This window comes from Rousettus aegyptiacus, unplaced genomic scaffold (assembly GCF_014176215.1).
Source record: "Rousettus aegyptiacus isolate mRouAeg1 unplaced genomic scaffold, mRouAeg1.p scaffold_m13_p_1, whole genome shotgun sequence".
NCBI classification, from domain to species: domain Eukaryota; kingdom Metazoa; phylum Chordata; class Mammalia; order Chiroptera; family Pteropodidae; genus Rousettus; species Rousettus aegyptiacus.
The window spans coordinates 143498716-143520401 of record NW_023416284.1 but is presented as its reverse complement, the minus strand read 5'-3'; the positions used below and the strand labels follow the sequence as shown (position 1 = coordinate 143520401).

Sequence of the window (21686 nt, the reverse complement as noted above, 5' to 3'; positions counted from 1 at the left end):
TTAAAAATCTGTAATGCCCAGAAAGTTGGTTGAATTTTATTTTTATGTCTACATGAGCATTTTTTATAAAGGATTGATTAGAAATATTCCACCCTTGACTCTGGCTGCCTACACTAGCCACCTGCTGCATACCTTGTGACTCTGGGGAAAGTTACGTGTGTGAATGGCAGTTTCTAGTGCAGCAAGTAGTGTCTACAGATTAAATCTCAAATTCTCGACTGTTGAGATACCTGCTGTGGAAAATGAAATCTACAAGATGGTTAGTTAAATAGCTTCTTTGAAAAACATTTAACTTTGCTTTTTCTTGTGTTTACTTTAAATCATAATTTATTATCCTTTTTCTTATTGATATTTAGATATTTCCCACTTTTAGATGATTACAAATAGGAACCATCCATATGCACAAACCTAGTGACCCTCTGTGAATGGTTCTATGGGTTAGATTCCTAGAGGTTACTCTGAAAGTGTTGAGAAGTTTGAGAAGCACTGTTCCTAAAGTCCTGAAACTATTTTCTTCTTGCTTCATATGTTTATGATCCATCCTACAAACTGTTTCAAGTTTGCAAGTAAAGCCAGAGTTCAAGAAGTAGAACACAAAGTTGAGTACATTAATTCACTTTTGCTGTGTGACAGCCCCCTTTCCTCCCCTCCCCCCGCCCCCCAAAAAAATTTTAGCCTCTTAAAACAACCACTGTTTTATTCATTCACAGTTTTATGACCTAGCTGGTGGTTCTTCCAATTCGGCCTGACATGATTAGGACTAGTTAGTCTGAGATGACCTCACTCACAGATGTGGGGCCTTCCCTGGGCTGAAGCAGATGACTGCAGCTTCTCTTATGCACTTTCTCACTCTAGGAGGCTAGTCCAAGCTTGTTCACATAACATGGAAGAGTTCTTGGGAGCAAGAGAGGGCCAGCTTTGTGCAAACACTTTTTAAGCCTCTGTTTATGTCACATTTGCTAATGGTCCAATGGTCAAAGCAAGTCATATGGCCAAACCTAGACCCAAGGGGTAGAAAAATAGACTCTACCTCTGATGTTAGGAGCAATAAAGTCACATTTCCAAGAGGCTTTCACACAGGATGGGGGAACTAGTATGGTTGTTTTTAATAAACAATTCGCCACAGTAAGAAACAACAAACTCTTGCATCAAGAAGGAATTCTGACCATAGAAAGCCCGGATTGTGGCCTTTGTGGATGGCCCAAGGTGGCCCTGTGCCTCACTGCACAAATGGTATCACTATTTATCCCTTCATTCAATATAGTTTTGTTTTCGCAGCATCATAGAGAAGGTAGTATCTTCATATTCTTGGGTGCAGAAAGAGAAGGAGAAGGTTCTTATGATTTGTGTTTTAGTTGAATCCTTCAGTATGTGAAGCAAGTTGGAAAAGGTCTGGCACTGGGCTGGAACTCGCTGCGGGTTCATCGTGAAGGGATGGCCCACGCATCGCGTGAACAATGCGACAGCATTGAGTGCTCCTCATGATCTGGCAAGGCAGCCCGCCTCGTCTGTCGGAGCGTCAGGCATCGTCCAGGAATTCCAACATGTGCAGAGAAGAGGGGACCAACATGTATTTGAATATTTCTAATATGACCGATTCAATTTACGGATTCTAATTAGTCATGTATGTTTACTTTTCAGTGGATTAGATACAGTTCTAACCCATTAGATTTTGAAAAGAAAAAGACATGTTTAGTCCTGAATTTTATTTTGGGTGTTTTTCAGCTTTGCTCATTTTCCTTAGTGTATATAAAGTGAGGTTAATATCCCTTTACCTCTTCCTGTTCTTTAAAGAAAAAAATGTATATAAGTATAATCCTTTTAAAATTTGTGAACTCCTTATGTAAAGATATCATGTGATTTCAAGGCACTGTTTCCTTTTAAAGTTGTATAAGTTGATGTGTCAGTAAATCAATAGCTTCAGAATCCGGGGGACTTCAGAGCAATCTATCGGTTTTGTGAACTTATGGTATATGTTGATATTTCAATATGGTACTAGTCCCAATTCACATTGAATAGTTTTTTATCTTTCCCTCCCTGAATTTTCTCTGATCTTTCTTACATATGTGGTGGCGGGGGTGGAGGTAGAGGTGGGGAGTATATGCAGCTTTCTTAAGCGCTTTCATCACAGAGTGATACCGGAGGAACCAGGAAGGTAAAACAAGCAATAATCAAAAAGGAAAAAGGAAATGCATTGACAGTTATTGAGTGCCTACTCCACAAAGAGCACCATCCCTTATTTCCTTTAATCGATATAAGAAACCATAGATGAGAGAATTAATATCTTCATCAGATAGACAAGCAAACTTAGATATATAAGTTAAAATAAACTGCCAGGATGCCTGTGAGGCAGCCTTGTGCTTGGCGAGAGGTGTCAGGAATGATTGGGGTACTCAGCTCTCTGCTCCCTGTCCAGGCACGTGAGCCCCACCTTCTCTGATCCAGCTTATAGAAATAGTAAATACCAGAATGAGCCGAGACTGGAATCAGATAAAGGGGGAGTTCACCATGGGACCTTCAGCCAGTAACTTACCCTCTCAGACTCTCAGGTTCCTTCACAGTGAAAAGGGATAGTACTGCTCATCTTCTCTGTTTCCTGTGTGGATCACTAAGATGCCCATGTAAGGAGCCCAGCACAGGGCTTGCCCCGCATCATCCTTCAGAAATGTTTACTTACTGCCCCCAGCCCTCATCTCCAGCTTGTACCCTTTGCAGTCACTATTCAGCTGCCTCCCTCCACATTTGTCAGAAAAAAAAATGGCATGGAATTACCAAGGGAAGCGTCTGATTATAAACACTGTTCAAGTCAGAACATAAACCACCTTCTGTCCTCCTCCAACACCAAGGAAAGGGGGAATCTGAGTGATAGCCTTCATGTTAAAGATTCAGACTTGTGTCAGTGCTAAAGACTTATTTATGAGTGATATTTGGTCCAATACTAAGAAGTAAAAGCACCTCCCTCAAAAACAAACAAACAAACAAACAAAAGGCTTTATAAAGGCTTATTTGGCGCCTGGGCTAGAAAAGCCTTCGTAGCCAAACACAGCAGATGTGGAAGGTGAGTAGCCAACACTTTTATTGGTAATCATCTTTTTGTGCATGGAAGTTGGGAAAGTGTTCAAGAGCTATATGACAGGCAGAAGGTAGCTTTGTTCTCCTGGGGTGGGGTGGGGTGGGGTTCTTAGTTTATTTTTAATTCTAAAGTGCCATTATGGTTTGTTTTTAGTTGGAGCATGGAAATGCCATCTTGTTCATTTGGTGCAGATGTACTGAATACCTCCTAAGTGTCAGTTACTGTGGTACAAGGTGGAGAGTCATAATAGTTTGCACAACAGCCATAGCAAATAGATACTATGGCCATTCCCATTTTCATGAGGTTCTTGAAGGCAGCCGTGCCGGGCCCTGCTCCATTTGGAACTGTGCACTTAGATACCACGCTGGTGCTAAGGGCTATGGAATATTTGTAAGATGCTGTGAGGAGCCTTTGAGGAGGTCCTGCCCTCCCCAAAGATAAGATTTTGCATCCTTATCTTTTTCTTCTCCCATTATAGTTGCTTTATCTCTCCAGATTCTTATTTTTTCAGGAATGGTAGCACATTCTTCATCTTCACCGTACACTGTTGGCAGTATCGGGATGACCCAAAGGGTAAAAGCCATGAGGGCAGAGACTGTCTGGTGTCTTCCCTGTATGCCTATGGCCTTGCACAGTGCCTGCCAGATCTTAGGCGCTGGATGCGTGTGGTAGAGAGCTCATCCATACTTTATTGCTAACTGCATCTGATCACTTGATGAAGAATAATAGAATTCTGTTGAAAATAAAAAAGCTAAGCGTCACTCCTGCCTTGATTATTTGGAGAAGGCAGTGGCTCCAGACCCCAAGGAGGGGTTTCACATCATCTGTCCTTGGTGCTATATTGATTCTCAACTCCCTTTTTCAAATGCTTTCTTGGTGTTATGGTTTGCTGACTCTCTGAGCACCATTTAGCTATTTGTCATTCGATGAACTGAATTCAGTGACTGCTTTTAGATTTGGAGTCCTGAGGACGGTGTTTAATCCTTGGAGCATATCCATGGTGACCCAATCTCTGGGATGTCCGTGGGCACGGACATGTGGACTCTCCCCTAAATAGTCTATTTACCCCTCACTTGTAACCCAACATCAGCCTCTTTTCATTCAAATTCTCCAAATGAGAGATTTGGGCATTCCCCCTTGAGTATAAGGGTGTTGGTGGCAGAGTGAAATGCCCTGATCAAACCTGGGATAGATGCTGGCATGGCAGAGCCTGAGCTATGCAGCAGAGTTCCCATATGGTTGGAAGATGAGCCTCGGAGAATTGGGAATGGTGTCAGCCAGACACCCAGTGCCAAGTAGCACAGATTTAAAGATTTCTTGATACTCCTAGACAGCTGAGCAGATTTTATATCAGCAGCAGCAAACGCAGCCAGCTCATCATCGCCTTGGCAACATTTGTGGAATTAATTGGAGTACTGAGCTGACAGGACACCAGTGCGGGGATATTTAAGAACCTTCTTTTTGGTGCTGGTGTTGTGTTTTGTGTTGAATTGTGTATCCAAGGTCTCTGGGAGTGAGGAATGTTGCCCTCTACTGGGACTCTAACTTATTATTTTTTTTTTATTCAAGCAGGTTAGCCAGAAATATTTCTGTTGATGGCAGTGTTTCTAACATGCTTGATAGAAACTGAAATATTTTTATTAATGAGGCTGAATATTGAGAGTTATCGAGGGAATTTCCAGTTCCCATGTACTCTGGCCTTCTGCCTTCTGTGGCAGTGTGGAGGAATCGGACGACTTCTGTTTGTTGTTGGTCCTCAGGCAATTCACCCAGAGACTTTTTTCTGTGCTTACTTTCTGTGCTGGGGATTAACTGGGGCAGGTCTCCGTCTAGAACCTGTGCTGCACGGCAGGTGAGTTTCTGGTCATCTGTACGGAATTTTTTTTTTTTTTTTTAATATTAGTAGGATCACTCATTGTAAAGCAAAAATCACTCCTAATGCAGTTATGATTTCTTTAATGACTGGCATTACCAATTCAAATTACTCTATATTGGTAAAACCTCATCATCTCATGGTCCATGGGACCTACCACATTATTTTGGTATAATAAAATTTAATGGTGAATAACTTGCTAAAAATCTCATTTACAGTCTTTAGGAATTAGCAAGTAAGGAACTTTTAATTTTCTTTGGCAGTGCTTTTCAACAGTGACCCACAGTCAGAAATACACCTTACAGTGAAATGCAGCTCAAATATATGGATTTATATATAAATATGTAGATACACAGAAATGAAACAAAACTTTCCTGAAATTATTAAATTTCTGTGTGTAGTGGACTCTGGTATTTCCTATTCTTTTTCGTTCTTTTTTCTTTCATACTTCCTCCACCTCTCCCTCTTTCTTATGCTAGTCATGATCCATCAAATCAGTTTCACCATTTACTAATGAGTCATGACTCGCAATTCCAAACATACTGCATTAAGGGTAAAGATTTTCAACTATCTCCATTCCTCTCTCCAAGTTTCTGATGTGTGTATGTGTGTGGGGGGTGGGGGAGCAGTTCCTTCCTTCCTTCTCTGCTTGCTGCTAGATAGCGAAACAAAAGAACATATAAAGAGCTTAAAACCCCACCTTTAGCTCCTTTGTCTTGTACTTCTCTCCTGCCCCCAGCCTTTGTGGCAAACAGACCCCTAAGACATATCTATTATGAGTGACTTACCCTGCTGCCAATGCTGTAGGAAAGTCCTCCCCTTGTTTACTGGTCAAGAGTAACCATTACCAATAGTTTTATAAAAGGCATGTTGTATTACCACTGCTCTGGCTTGGAAATGACATTGTTTAATAATAATCATATTGTAATAACAAATATTAAGTACTTACTGTGATCAGACAAGGTCCCAGCGCTTTATGTACATTATCTCATTAAGTCCTTACAACCTCTGTGAGACAGGTACCATTGTTTATCTCTGAGTTAGACACAGGAAGCTAAGACATGAAAGGTCATGTAATATGGCCAAGGTCACACAAAGAACAACCTGATGGTCGAGCTGAGCTCTTACCTACTCCTTTCTTCTCCAGTCATGCTATTCTTGAAGCGAATAGCCTATCTGAACAGTTCCTCTTCCTGAAAGCATGTATTTGAGAGTAGTAGAATCCCCTGTCCTGCTTTAAACACCCACACATGTTGTTGACTAACATTCACTGAGCCTTTCTGTGTCATAGAGACTTTGGTAGGCACTGAGGATAGACTCAGGAATGACCTGGTCCTGTCATGTAACTATCATGCAGTAGGATGAAGACAGGGACAGCTTGGTAAGAAGGGGACCCCAAGAGGGAGTGGAACAGATGGCAGGCTCCCTCCACCCCAAAATGCCCCTGGTCTTGTGCTCATGGGAAGTGTGTATTGTTTTTTTTAGGGCCAGGTTCCTCTGACTCTTCATCATCTTAGACAAACCCTGAGAAAGTAGATTTAAGAGAAATATTAACCTTTCTCTAATCTGAGTCACATTATTCTGTTATCTAAAAGAGAGGGTCCAGGAAGTAATTCATTAATTTAAATGAAACATAACAAATGAGAGGTTCAGGAGGGTCAAAGTTTTACATTTATATGGCCTCATGGTCTGTTTTTACACTGGGCCTACTTATTCTTGGTGCCATGTTGCTCAACTGCCATTGTATATCTAGCCTCTTGAGATTGTCTCTTTGCCCTACAAGAGAAAAACACCTCATGTACTGGCATGAGTTAAATGAAGGCTTACAAATGACATCGAATCTGCCTGGATGAGATAAACTGAAAGTGATACTCTTCCATGCTCTGGTGACTCAGAGAAGACCAACAGTACCCAGGAAATTGTAAGAAATGCAGACCCAGGGATCAGAATCTGCATTCTCATAAGACCCCAAGTGATTCATATGTATATTCGAGTTTCAGAAGCACTGAGCCTGGCCAGGCTAAGCCAACCAAGTTTTTCCCAGATGTAGAAGCATCCTAAGGGTGCATTTTATTTTTGTCCATTCTGCAATTGCTTGGGGCACACTCATGTCAATGGAACCAAATGCTTTGTGCTTCAACTCTGCCTCCCACCCTCCCACCGGGGCTCACCAGATAGCTCTAATGCTTAATTAAACTCTCAAAAATATATGCTCATGAGTTTTGGGTCAATTTCAACATTTGTCAAAAACAGTTTTATGAAGTTAGGACTGAAATACAATGAACGGCACATATTTAAAGTGTACCATTTGATAAATTTTGATTTGTGTATATCTGTGAAGCTATCACTATGATCAAGATAATAAACATCCATCACCCACTACCACTAACATTTCCTTATGCCTCTTTACACTCTCCGTGCACCCCCAGGTAATAACTAATCTGCTTTCTGTCACTATAGATAAGTTTGCATTTTCTAGAATTTACGTGAATGGAATCATACAGTCTGGTCTCTTGTTTGTCTGACTTCTTTCAGCAAAATTACTTTGAGATTCATCATGAGTACCATGGGTATCAGTTCTATTTCTGAGTGGTATTTCACTGTACGACTGTAACAACTTATCTATCGTTAATAAAAATTTGGGTTATTTCTAGTTATGGGCTATTTACAAATAGGGCTGCCATGAACATTTGTTTAGAAGTCTTTGTGATTCTTTGCTTTGATTTTGTTTGGTAAGTAAATACCTAGGAATGGAATACCTGGATCATATGGTCCATGTATGTTTAAACTTTTTAGAAAGTGGTTATACTATTTTATATCCCCACCAGCAGTGTATGAGAATTCTAGTTCCTTCGCGTGATCGCCAACATTTGATATTATATGTCTTTTTGATTGTGCCCATTGTAGTAGGGGTGATGTAATCAAATCTCATTGTGATTTTAATTTGTGTGTTATTAATAAGCATCTTTTTATGTAAGTATTTGCCATTTTATATCTTCTTCGAGGTAGCTGTTGAGATAATTAGGTTGTATATTATTGTATTTAAGAGTTCTTTAAGTATTCTGGGTTCAAGTTCTTTATTAATGTTTTGCTGGTATTTTCTTCCAGTCTGGACTTGTTTTACATTGTTTTAACAGTATCTTTCAAAGAGCAGAAGTTTTTAATTTTGATGAAGTCCAATTCCAGTTTATCAATTTGTTCACTTTTCATGCTTGTAGTGTTATGTCTAAGAAATATTTGTCTAAACCAAAGTCACAAAGGATTTCGTTTCTTTTTTTCTGGTAGTGTTAGAATTTTAAATTAGGTTTTATTTTTAGGTCCACAATCCATTTTGCATGCATTTTTGTCTATGGGATGTGGTAGGATCAACCAGCATCATTGGTGGAAAAGATTATCCTTTCTCCACTGAACTTTCCTTTGAACTTCTGTGGAAAGTCACCTACCTGTCTGTATGTATGTAAATAAGCCACTTAAACCATCCAGGGCCTGGAAATAGGGAAAACTAATGATGAAAGCAATGAGAATTCTGGGTTCCCAATGGTCAGGGTGATTGCTGTCCCATCGTGGAGCTTGGAGTCAAGCTTTGGAGCCCTTAAAGGGTATCTTGAGCTTCCCTGGGAGTCCAGCAACAATGGACTTACAGAACATACCATCCTTGGGTGTGTCAAGGAACCTATCCCTCAAATTATTTTTGGTAGAGTTTAATTCTCTCACAGACCTCACTGTTGAGCAAGGATGGATAATACATAGCAAGTACCCTTTTAGATGCACAGCAGACACATTAATTCATTACATACAGTGGGTACCTTAAGACAGTAGGGCTGACTTCTCTCCTGGAATTCTGGTTGAGAAGGCCTGCTAGACCAGCAAAGAGACCAAGACTTAGAAATCTGGGAGGCCCCATCTCTTCACAGGATCTCACAGGTGGGTGGGCCTTGGAAAGTTCTGGGCTAGCCCTTTTCAGTCCAAGATTCTAGGCAGTGGAAGAGTTGGCAGCACACTGCTGCTGTCTAGACCCCGTTCTTCTATGCCCACCATTGTGCATCTCAGCTGTGGGGACACCTGTTCTCCTAAAGGCTGCAGACTGGAGGACACACTGCTGCCTTCTGGAGCTGCCATAGGCAGGAGTCATCATCCCCATCGGAGAGCTGCTAAGGCCTAGGCCAGTGAGGTGACCTGCCATGGGCCGCTGCAGGAGCTCCTCAAATTCCTGTGGTCTCTCCCATCCCTATCCGAGTTCTCGCCCGGCCTTCCCAGCATGTGTGCTCTGTTTCCTGTTGGGCCCTGTGGGCAGGAAGTCCAGCGCTGGTGACCTGAAGGATTTCGAAGCCTTCAGGTCTAGCCTAAGCCTCTCAGGAAGCAGGGAGAGCAAGCAGGTTTGGCACTGGGATGCAGGTTTGTATTCATGATTCGTTTCTGGAGTGACTCCGGGGCATAGGAAGCAGTTCCTCACATGCTCTTGTGATTGGCCTTGGCCCCTCTGTGTGTGTGACACAGACCTGTATCACACAGGTCTATATTATGTTCTACTAGTGTAGTAAATCATAACATTCCTTTAATACACTTTTTGTTTTCTAGGCGCTCCTAGCAGGCATGAGGAACCGGGAGAACAGCTCGCCCTGCCAGGGCAACGGGGAGCAGGCTGGCAAGGGCAAGAACTTGGTCTCTGTGTGGTCAGGAGAGGAAGAGCCCTGCAATGATGTGACCACCCCCTCCTACAAGAAGCCTCTTTATGGCATCTCACACAAGATCATGGAGAAGAAGAACCCTCCTGCTGGGGATGTGCTCAGCACATACGAGCTCTTGGAGAAGGCAAACCCCAGCAACAGCCCCTCACCGCTGCGGCTCCTGAATGAGCCACAGAAGCGGGAGTGTAGCAACGCAGCCCCAGCCACTGATGGCGACCCCAACATCTACTTTCTGATCCAGAAGATGTTCTACATGCTCAACACGCTGTCCTCCAACATGTCCCAGCTGCACAGCAAGGTGGACCTGCTGTCCCTGGAGGTGAGCCGCATCAAGAAGCAGGTGAGCCCCACAGAGATGGTGGCTAAGTTCCAGCCGCCTCCAGAGTACCAGCTCACGGCAGCCGAGCTCAAGCAGATCGTGGACCAGAGCCTGTCGGGTGGGGACCTGGCCTGCCGCCTGCTGGTGCAGCTCTTCCCCGAGCTGTTCAGCGACGTGGACTTCTCCCGCGGCTGCAGTGCCTGTGGCTTTGCGGCCAAGCGGAAGCTGGAGTCACTGCACCTGCAGCTCATCCGCAACTACGTGGAGGTCTACTACCCCTCCGTGAAGGACACGGCTGTGTGGCAGGCCGAGTGCCTGCCCCAGCTGAACGACTTCTTCAGCCGCTTCTGGGCCCAGAGGGAAATGGAGGACAGCCAGCCTGGGGGCCAGGTTGCCAGCTTCTTTGAGACAGAGCAGGTGGACCCTGGCCACTTTCTGGACAACAAAGACCAGGAGGAGGCCCTGTCTCTGGACCGGAGCAGCACCATCGCCTCAGACCACGTGGTGGACACACAGGACCTCACCGAGTTCCTGGACGAAGCCTCGTCTCCAGGCGAGTTTGCCGTCTTCCTCCTGCACCGTCTGTTCCCCGAGCTCTTTGACCACCGGAAACTGGGTGAGCAGTACAGCTGCTACGGGGATGGCAGCAAGCAGGAGCTGGACCCGCAGAGGCTGCAGATCATCCGCAACTACACAGAGATCTACTTCCCTGACATGCAGGAGGAGGAGGCCTGGCTGCAGCAGTGTGCCCAGCGCATCAACGACGAGCTCGAGGGCCTGGGGCTGGACGGGGGCAGTGAGGGCGAGCCCCCGCGGGACGACTGCTACGACTCCTCCAGCCTGCCAGACGACATCTCCGTGGTCAAGGTGGAGGACAGCTTTGAGGGTGAGCGGCCCGGCCGGCGGTCCAAGAAGATCTGGCTGGTGCCCATCGACTTTGACAAGCTGGAGATCCCGCAGCCTGACTTCGAAGTGCCGGGTGCTGACTGCCTGCTCAGCAAGGAGCAGCTTCGCAGCATCTACGAGAGCAGCCTGTCCATCGGCAACTTCGCCTCGCGCCTGCTCGTGCATCTCTTCCCCGAGCTCTTCACCCATGAGAACCTGCGCAAGCAGTACAACTGCAGCGGCTCCCTAGGCAAGAAGCAGCTAGACCCGTCCCGCATCAAGCTCATTCGCCACTACGTGCAGCTGCTCTACCCACGGGCCAAGAATGACCGCGTCTGGACGCTGGAGTTTGTGGGCAAACTGGATGAGCGCTGCCGGCGCCGGGACACGGAGCAGAGGCGCTCCTACCAGCAGCAGCGTAAGGTCCATGTGCCAGGCCCTGAATGCAGAGACCTGGCGAGCTATGCAATCAACCCGGAGAGGTTCCGAGAGGAATTTGAGGGGCCTCCGCTGCCCCCCGAAAGAAGCAGCAAGGACTTCTGCAAGATCCCTCTGGACGAGCTGGTGGTCCCCTCGCCCGACTTCCCGGTGCCTTCGCCGTACCTGCTGTCAGACAAGGAGGTGCGCGAGATCGTGCAGCAGAGCCTCTCGGTGGGCAACTTCGCTGCCCGGCTGCTCGTCAGGCTCTTTCCCGAACTCTTCACGGCCGAGAACCTGCGGCTGCAGTACAACCACTCCGGGGCCTGCAACAAGAAGCAGCTGGACCCCACGCGGCTCCGGCTCATCCGCCACTACGTGGAGGCCGTCTACCCCGTGGAGAAGATGGAGGAGGTGTGGCACTACGAATGTATCCCCAGCATTGATGAACGGTGCCGCCGCCCCAACAGGAAAAAATGCGACATCCTGAAGAAAGCAAAAAAAGAGAAGTGATGGGCAGCCTGGGGCCTGAGCCTTTTGGAGCACGTGTTATGGTATCCACAGACACGCACCTTATGTCAGTGGGCAGTGGCTTACTACTTTTGCACACGTAAACACCCACTCAACCACAAGAAAGAAGCCTTGCATTTGGTCTCTCCTACTTGCGACCTTTGTCCTGAGTTCCCCAGTGGTGCAGCCAGTTTGGGGAGGGCTGAGCTGTGAGCAGAGAGGACTCAGGAGAAGGAGTTCTCTCTCCTTGGCTGTGTCCACCTCTTTCCCTCCATTTGAAGCGCAAATTCAACAACTCTTGTTCTCCTTCCCACATTTTACATCTAACATTTTTATCAATTTTTTGTTTTTTAAATTAAAAAGAAACCCTTTTAAAAAAAAAAAGATCACTGGGCTCTTTGGGGCCCATTTTACTTAGAAAAAAAGTCTCTTAAAAATTTGAGGTAAAGTACTGTGAGATGACTTCAGTTGCTGGGATTTCTTTTTAAGATGACTTCAGATTTATGAAATTTTTAGAAGTGCCATGTTTATGCATGATGGCTAATATTAGCTTCAGGTGGCATAGAGACCCATTTTACTGACCTTGTCTTTTACATCTGATTGGAAGAGTCAGGATGCCTCTTGGATGGCAGTAGAGGGGATGCGGTAGTGTGAAATCCTTTGTGACTATGGTCACATTCTCCCTTCCACTGTAGCCGCTGAGGAAGGGGCTTCCTCACTGGCCTGGCCTGTTCTCCATTGCTGCGTCGTGCTCTTTGTAGACAAGAACACTGGATGATGATGATGATGATGACGATGATGACATGAATGTAGATAGACGTGGGAACACGTTCACAGTGTCATTTGAGCTGTGTCCTTCCACTGCCCCCTCCCCTCTTCACGTGAGGATGCTGGTTGGAGGGGTTGACATGTTTCCTTGGAAAACAGTGTGTGTCAATAATTGGTTTCATGTTGGATTTGGGACAGGTCCCTTTGGGCTCACTAAGAACTGTTTACTTTGTGTGTATTTGTACAAAACCCGGGTTCTGGGAGCTGTATGGTGACTTCACCACACCTCAGTGTTAGTTCCTCCGGTCAGTATACATCCTTGTTCCTCAGGGCGAGCCCAGACCCTCAGGCCTCTGGAGGATCCCTGGTATTGGAAGGACACAGGTCATCTCAAATGGGGCTCCCATGTCCCTTCCCCGGGTCCTCTCAGAGCTTTCCCTTCAACCCTCCTAGAAGGTCCTGCTGTCCTACATCTGGCTGTTCCCTTGGCCTTGGGGTGAGACATCTTCCCACTGGGTGAGGAAGTCACACTGCTTCAGGCCAGTGGCATGTTCTCCTGGAGTTCCAACCAGGAAATTCTCCAGCAGTTAAAATCCTTAAAAACACGTTCACCTACCTGACTTGGGGGGCCAAATGCCTAAGAGGGAAAGGAAGCAGTCTAACTCAAACTGAGTACATCATACTAGAAACCTGGAAATTGAATGAATCACACAGGGTAGTCATAAAACCCACGTGGCTTAATATTTTGCTACCTTAAAATGCAGAAATAATAGAAACAATCTGTGAATTATCTTTATACAGCTGATAAGGACTTCAGTTCCAGTGGTTGTATGACATAATTTTGCCTGCACCCAGCAGGCTTTATATATATATATATATATATGACAGGATTTTGAGCAATGTAAACTTGCTGATTTAACTTTAGTAAACTTGCTTTTAAATATCATTTACAGATGATTTCTGTTGAAACTGCAGAGCTAAATTATTGAAATTTTGAAATGCACAGTGACTTAATGACTCACGCACCCACACGTGCACACACATTTCTTATTAAAAAACTGAAGTGAGATGAAGGGGACCTATGTGAATATAACAAGTTCAACCTCTTAGTGCCTGGACAGGAAAAGGGGCTGGAGCAGCCAGGAGGCTCACACTCCCCCCCCCTCCCCCCAACCTGGGCCTTTCTCTATGCCTTAGTCTCTACAACTCACAAGTGCATGCATACACACACACACACACCCTACCCAAAGATGGCAGTGGCACTCTCCTGCCAGCCCTACTGGTTGGTGGGTGCCATGGAATTTGTTCCTGGTCTCTAGGATGTATCCAAGAGGATTCCAAGCCATGTGAAAATTGTCCTGCTTTCTAGAGGGTGGAATGCGACCCTGCAGCTTCAGAAGCACAATCATTTATTAATTTTAAAAATCCTATCTACCCACATTAAAGAAATTAACAGGAATTAACAGTTTCTAGGAATGCAATGTGGCTATAACCTAGAGCATGTTCCAGTTTTTAGGAACTGTATTTTGGTGGTTTCCTAAATACCTTTCCTGCGTAGGGCTTCTTCCCCCCACATCTTAAGAGTCCCTTTCAATGAAGAGAGATGGACACACTCTGGGAGCTGTTTCCTGTCCCTCTGGACTGTCTCATCAGGAAACGCCTACATGTCCTGAGTCTGTCTGTATGGTGTCCTCAGTTCTCCAGCCATATAGGTGGGCTCCAGGAGCAGTGTTTTACATGTAGCAATAGAAGTACAAAAAACTTGTTTCAAAATTTTATGTTTTTCCATATAATCTGTTGGCAAATCCCATCCTCCTCCTCTCCATCTAAATTCTTTGGTTTTGGTTTTCATTTGTTTGGTTTTGATTCCTTTTTTTTTTTTTTTTTTTTTGGTATCTGGAGGACTAAAGAATTAGCACAGACACGTTCTGATGTTAAGTAAAATAGCAAGTCGCAATAGGTGGTAGTGTCCCTTATTGTCTGTGTGTTTTAAAAGAATGTATGAAGATAGTCATGAATGTACTGTGTTCTAATCCTGCTTCAGTTCACTTTGGCTGTATCTACATGACAACAAACTTTTGACAGGGAATAAAGTCGTGTCTAGTGTCATGGGCGTTAGTGTGCCCCTTCCCGTTGGTGATGGCCCTGAACGTTTTTTTATGTTGGGGTGGGGGTACCACCCAACAGCAATCATTAACCAACCAATGGGATCTACTTAGTGGTGAATGGATTAGCTGTTTAAATGGTAAGAGTCACCGATGTGACCACACCACAGCATGGCCACTGGGGTTCCTGTAGAGATGGCCTTAGTTTCCACTTTCCCCATATTTTTGCTTCTTGCCTGTTTGAGAGGGGGTCTCAAGACCCCTGATTGGAGGTCAATGAGCTCTCACCCTGCCTGTTCAGATAGACAGTATGAGTGGGGGCGGGGCCAAGCGGCTATTACTGCCATTTGGAAATACTTGCCTCGTGTAGATCCAGCCTTAATGTTTTTCTGACATCCTAGTGATAGCAAACCCTGCACAAAGTGGATATCAGAGTTAATACTGTGAGGAGACAAAATAATGAGAATAGTTTTACCAAAGATAATGAAATATCACATGTCTGCATTTTACCATTGGTTTGAGTGCATCCTTAGAAAACTGAATGTAACAAAAACCCAGGACATTTTTGGAAATTGTATGCTCTCTAGCAACTTTGTGTGAATTTTTATACAAGCACTGTTTTATGAGTTATATAAAATGTTATAAAAATAGAAAAATATGTCTCATAACATCTTATTTTCTTAGAGCAGAGGTCTCGCAGAACATGTCATGGTTGGTTTGTACGGCCTCCTCACCTGTTCCCAGGGGAGGACATGAATGCTCAGTGGCGTCTCAGCCTCTCAAGCTTCCACACTGGGCGTCAGGGCTGCAGCTCACAGGATTTCAGTTTGTCACAGCTGAATAACTGAGAAGTCGACAAATAAATACTAGCCCATTTCTACGCCACAGCTTTATGTACTGTGGCTTCCGAGTCACAGAGTGGGAGGTGTATTTCACCTTTTATCTTTAATAGTTGGTGGCCAGACACTCCCTGCCTGCCTTCAAGTTTAGAGCTTTCTTTCACTCTTTGCCCTTTGGATTAAATGGGATTTGGTTCCTCGAAGTTAACCTATTAACTGATAACAAAAGGATCCTGTTTCTTCTCACCCTCTTTCTTCTCCTTAGCTAATTATAAATCATTAACTTTTTTATTTTTAACCAAGTGTCACAATATATAAAATAAGTTGTGGCTTGTGATCTGAACACTTTTTCTTCAGTAAGTGCTTGGTCACTTATGAGTCCTGACACTCACGTGCTCTAAGCCTTGTGCACATTAGGGCTGGTCAAGGGCTGGAGCCCCAAACACTAAATAAATCCATGAGGAAGTTTAAGCAAGACTTGGAGGAAGGCTAGATTCTTTAAGCCCCTTCTGGCTGTAAGTATCCTTGTTTTCTACCAAAAAGAAAATTCACAGAGAATTTCAATACGTGTAAGCTGACTTATGAAATCTAGTTTTCAGAGAGAACGCCACACCAAATTCCTCACCATGATCATAAGAGTAGTGAGATACAATGAACTCTTTAAGGGAGCTTCCAAATAAATCTAATACCCCCAGGCCAGAGGCGGGAAAAGAATGACATTTATCACCTGCTCCTTATAACGGCACCAAACATTCGTTGAGTATATGCCATGTGCCAGGCGCACACTGCTAAGAGCTGTACTGGGGTCATCTCTTGTAATCCTCTCAAAAGCTCAGTGAGGTAAGTTCCATAATTATGCCTGTTAAGAAAGCTAAGGTCCTGAATGCTGTTGAATGCCACCTCATTTAATTCTCAGAATCTCAGTCTTGGGCACTGTTCTCAGTTTTGTGGTAAGGAAGGAGAAGTAAGTTTATTGCCCAAGTTTACACAACTGGCAAATTGCAGTGTCAAGATTTGAACCTAAGTTTGTCTTTACGATACCACACTGTCTCAGGAGCTAAACAGCCTCTGAACCACAATATACAAAGATTTAGATCCCGATGTGATGTCCTTTCACCCACATCCTCAGCCCCAGTTTGTCTGATCTTAGATATGGGTGTGCTGGTTTTAAAATTGCCCTGGGTGAAAAAATTGTGGCAACAGTGGACATGTTCTGGTAATAGTAAAATTTTTTAGATTGTGCAAGTAACTGCCCTGGATCACATTCCATAGGAGCAGAGCCTGAAACGGGGGTTCTTGTGCAATTGATTGAGGGCATGCTGTCAGGAGGAGCAGAAGGAAAGCAGGATGGGGTCAGGACGGGCCATAAGCAAAAATGTGGTCTCCACTGCATTCTGGGTTCATTCCCATCCACTGAGAACTGGAATATGAATTGTTTGGCAGAATTAGTCCCAGTTGAAGCAAAGGGGTAGGTTGATCCTTGTCTAAGGTGCTTGCCCAGGGGAAGGGGGACAGCTGGCAGGACGGCTCCCTTTGGCCAAGGTAAGTGCTCCAGAAGGACCTCTGTGTGTGAGTAGCTGGCCCTCAACAGCTGGGAGATAGGTGCACTGGTAACAGGGACCTGAGTGGGACTCCATCAGCATCTACCAGAGGGCAAGTTAAACTAGATCGGTGGGCCCCATCCCCCAGAGGTTCTGATTCAGTAGGTCTGGGGTGAGGCTTAAAATTTTGCATTCCTAGTGATGCTAATGTTTGGGGCTGCATTCTGAGAAGCACTAACCTGCGAAGTACAGTAACTTCATAAAATACACTGAATATCTGTATATACAGAAACTGAAGGCTTAATGCTTTCCTGATTATTAGAAACATCTGAGCTGAAATAAGTGGTTTCCTGTTGTGTTCAAATAAAACTACTTCTTAACCAGTGGTGAACTAAATCTTAGCTTTTAGGTCAGTAGGATGAGGCAGATTTACATATGCTTCAGCATCAGGGCTTAGGGGCACTGGCCAAATGTGATGGCTTTTGCCAGAACATTTCTGTATGGCTAAGCATGTCCGTTGATTTTTATTATAAGGAGTAAGAATTCATTTGTTCTAAATAGAGTTTGTAACCCAGATGGTGAACTATGTCCCTGACAGCGGTTTAGAGCATGTAATGCCACAGCCACTCCTTCCAGAAGCTCCTACAGTGTGACAGCTGTGTATTCAGAAATGACGGTGGGCCCCTGAATTACAGAGAGTTCTGTTTTTCGTAAGAGCTTCCATTTTATGAGCACCTGTAATGAGTCGGGAATATGCTAGGGACCTGACAAGTGTTATTTAATCCTCACAGAAACCATGCGGAGTAGATATTTTTATCTCCAATTTTACAGAAGTGGATCCTTCCAGAGGTTAAATAACTTGTCAGGGTCATACCACCTCTAGTAATGGCCAACCTGATTCCAAAGTTTGTGCCATTGATTTCCATGCTGCTACTTATGCAGCTGTGCGTAGTAAATTCCTCTGCCTAGTGGTCCCCTGCCCTTTAACTTAGGGTTTTGCTGACTGTCCACGGTCTCTGAGCTTCTGGGTCCATCCAAGTGAGAATGTTTGACTCAGGAAATGTTTCAGTGCCATAGGAAATAGAACAAAGAATGCAATAGGAATCATCTCTGCCTCTAGGAAATTAAGCAGAAACATTTTTAACACTCGCTATCTCTTGGGCACTATTTCTTGATTCTAACAAGTCTCAATCTTATTTGTTGGCAGTTACGAAGTCTGAACTTGGAGAGAAGGTTTTGATTTGGTAAACAGCACAAAACCTGACCTCTCTTACCTGAAACTGATTTTCCAGATGCATGTGGGTATAAGACCGAGAACCTTGGCTCCGCCCCATAGTGCAGACAGCTGAAGCCACCCCAGTGGTAGCAGGGCTGGGCTCTTCCCTGAGACACAGCTGCAGGACTGCATAGTTCCTGACTCCCCTGTTTCTCACAGACTGACACAGTTGCTAAGTGTGCTCTGAATCCTGGCTGCAGAACTCAATAGCCCTGGTCTTTCTGGGGTTCAGTTCCTGCTATTTCTGACACAAGGGATTAAACCTCAGCATAGGCAGATCCCAGGTATGAGGAGGCATATACTTCAGCATGTTTGGCCCGTAGTGATGGGTGCCTTCTCTTCAGGCTACTAATACTGTTGCTTCGATCCAGAGTTGGCTATCAATTTAGCCTCATTTTTTTTTTTTCTGTTTCAGAATCAAGAGTTAAGGGATTTACCCTACAATCCTAAAGAAAATTCTCCACACATTTTGTGGGGAAGTATCTAATAGTATCTTATCCCTCTGAGTGGGGCTCCAGGAATGGGTATCACCAGTCCAGACCGTTAAACAGAAATTGCCTATTTTAGACACTTGCTCTTCTACACTGACTGCAGTCACTGGGGCTTCACTTGTCTGCCCTGGAGGAAGTCCCTCCAACTTTAAAGTCCTGGGATGGAAAGCCCACCAGGTGCAGCTGACACCTCTACCAAGGAATCAAAGTACATGACGAGTGATCCATGTCTGCAGGACTTTGCAAAATTGTAAACTCTCACCATCCTGTTTTTAATATACCTAGTCTGTTAAGCAATAATGATAAACAAAAAAAACTTATACAAAGCCCAGCAAGCTCATCTTTGAGAGGAACGGGAGAGTGGTAGTCTCAGAAGGCTGCATCCGATTTCAGAGCCTTCAGAGAAATTCCAAGCAATATATTGGGTAACGGCAGCTACCAAAAGGCAGAAGTAGCAGGCTGTGGGAGCTCGCATGTGTAGGAAAGGAGGACTTATAAAGAGTGTATGTTACAAGAAACTACACCTCTTTACACCTATATTAGACTGGCAAAAGTCAGAAAGCCGGATTGTGCCCAGGGCTGGCTGAGGCTATGGGTCTACAGGCACTTTGTATGTTAGTGGGAGGGCAGCCTGGTACAGCCATTGCAGAGAGTAAGCAAGCACTATGTTATAGTGGTGAGGGGAGCTGGTGGAGTCTGGGAAAATGTCACTGGGAGAGTGGAAAGGCAAAATATGGTAGATGCACATTGGGATTTATTATGCAGCAGAGAAGCAATGGATTAGATTTACCTATAGTGCCATGGATGGATCTTAAAAACCATCTGAATGCAAAAAGATACAAAATGAAATATACAGTAATGCCATTTATGAAATTTAAATATATGTGCACAGAACAGCAAAACAGTTTACAAAAATGCGTACAAAAAGAATGTTTACAAACAAAAAGATATACATTTGACACATTAGAAAAGTCGGTTAAAATAAGGGAGGAGGATTTGTAGAAATACATGAGAACAAGAGGAAAAAAATAACTTGAAAGAACTTGGAGGGTGGGTACCAGTGCTAGGGCATTTCCTAATGGAAAAACCTGTGTGCGTGCAGTATTAAAAACATTATTCCTTGTCATCCCATTAGAGTAAGATGTCTCGACCTCATCACTCTTGACATTTTGGGTCAAATAATTATTTGTTGTGGGTGCTATCTGTGCACTGTAGGATATTTTGCAGTGTCACTGGGTCTCTACCCATTCAATGCTCATACAATTCCCTTACTTGTAACAACTAAAAATATCTCCAGACATTGCCAAATGTCCCTGAGCGGCAAAATTACCCCTGGTTGAGAGCCTCTGCATTAGAAACATCCAAACCTTTATCTTTTCATCATGCTGGTCACATTTTCAATGAGGAAGTCTTGCCAGGATGGCATTACAAAGCAGCTATCGTTTCAGTCGAGTAATGAGTGGGCTATAAATTCTATAATTCTTTATGAATTGCTTTAGTTTCTGCTCCTGTTCTGTTACTGTTTCATAAATATGTTCCAAGTCCCTTGCACTGTAGATAAACTAGAGAAAGATCAGTTTTTGCCATGTGCTTGGACCAAAACAATTGTCCATCATCAGATGTTTTCTGTTTGATTTTTTTTTTTTTTTAAACAGAGAAGTCTCTAATGGGTCAAACCCTGATAAGCAGCTAAGTTAGGTACTAATTACCAAAACTGTTTCAAAAAGTCTTCCAAATAGCTCTTCCTGCTCTCAGTTCATCTTACCTCCTACACCACATTTTAACTTCTGAAGACAGGACAAGGTAAAGCAATTAGCATCCTGGTCTCCATCTAATAAGGAAGCTGAAGCTCAGAGAGATTAAGGTCAAATTATGATCAAGATAATCTAAATCATTATGGCAAGACCGAGCCCAAAACATTAGATCATGCTGCCCCTTACCATTCAAGACTTCTCGGGCTTCCTATTATTTTCCAAAGAGAAGAGAGAGAGAGAGAGAAGATAGGAGGGAAGAAAAGAAAGAGGGAGGGTGAGAAAGGGACAGAGGTGAAGGAAATAAGTATGGAAATTCATAAATCTCCTAAATTATAATTCATAACTAACATATTGTAATTGAATATATCTTTTTACTGTTGACTCATTAAAGCCCAATTAATAAGTGATAAAATAGAAACCTTTCCTGTTATAGTGCATAGGATATATCATTTCTTCCTGAGAGCTTATTTAAGCTTTCAAATAAACATTGATTTTCCTTAGTCTTCTGAAATCTGAGCTGGTAAGTCTTCCAGACTTGTGGGCCTCAACATCCCACTGCTTCGGGCTACAGAAGTGTCCCTTCACTGTTAGTTACCTTGAATTCTCAAGAATTCCTAGAAGGCAAATAAAAGGAGCCAGAAACAGCCAGTCTTTTTGGCATGACACATCTAATAAATTTATTTGAGCTGATCCTTCCAATGCTAGGAAATAACGCCTAGGAATGTATAATATTACTACTGATACTTCTAATACTACTTTTTTTTTTTTAAGGCTTTGTCCCTTTTATAACCTCCTTGAGAATTAGAATTAGTCTCTGATTATTTGCTTCATTAATAAAATCTGTGTATTTTCTTTCACCTGAAAATTAAAATGAGTCACATTTTTCCTGTAAAGGGCCAGATTGTAACTATTTCAGGCTCTGTGGCCCACAGAGTCTGTCATATATTCCTTTCTTTTTTTAAACAACACTTTAAAAATATAAAATCTATTCTTGAGTGTCATGCACAAGACCTCTGGCTGCCTTCGTTTATCAACCCCTACCCTAAACAACTGATTTTAAATGAATTCTAACTAGCCCATTTGGAATTAGTTGGAAGTTTACTTATCCAGGCTTGTGAAGACAGACTGAAGGGAACTGAGGCCAACT

General features: G+C 43.8%; 1 protein-coding gene across 2 annotated transcripts in view; it reads left to right on the top strand.

Annotated features, from left to right (window-relative positions):
- The window catches only part of BEND3 (BEN domain containing 3), a 30984-nt gene extending 15690 nt beyond the window's left edge, over window positions 1-15294 (top strand). For both annotated transcript variants that reach the window (XM_016155754.2, XM_016155756.2), the window contains exon 4: window positions 9525-15294. In XM_016155754.2, coding sequence (XP_016011240.1) covers window positions 9525-11768 — 2244 coding nt within the window. In that variant the 3' untranslated portion in view covers window positions 11769-15294. The remainder of the gene's footprint in view (window positions 1-9524) is intronic.
- Window positions 15295-21686: the final 6392 nt, after the last annotated feature.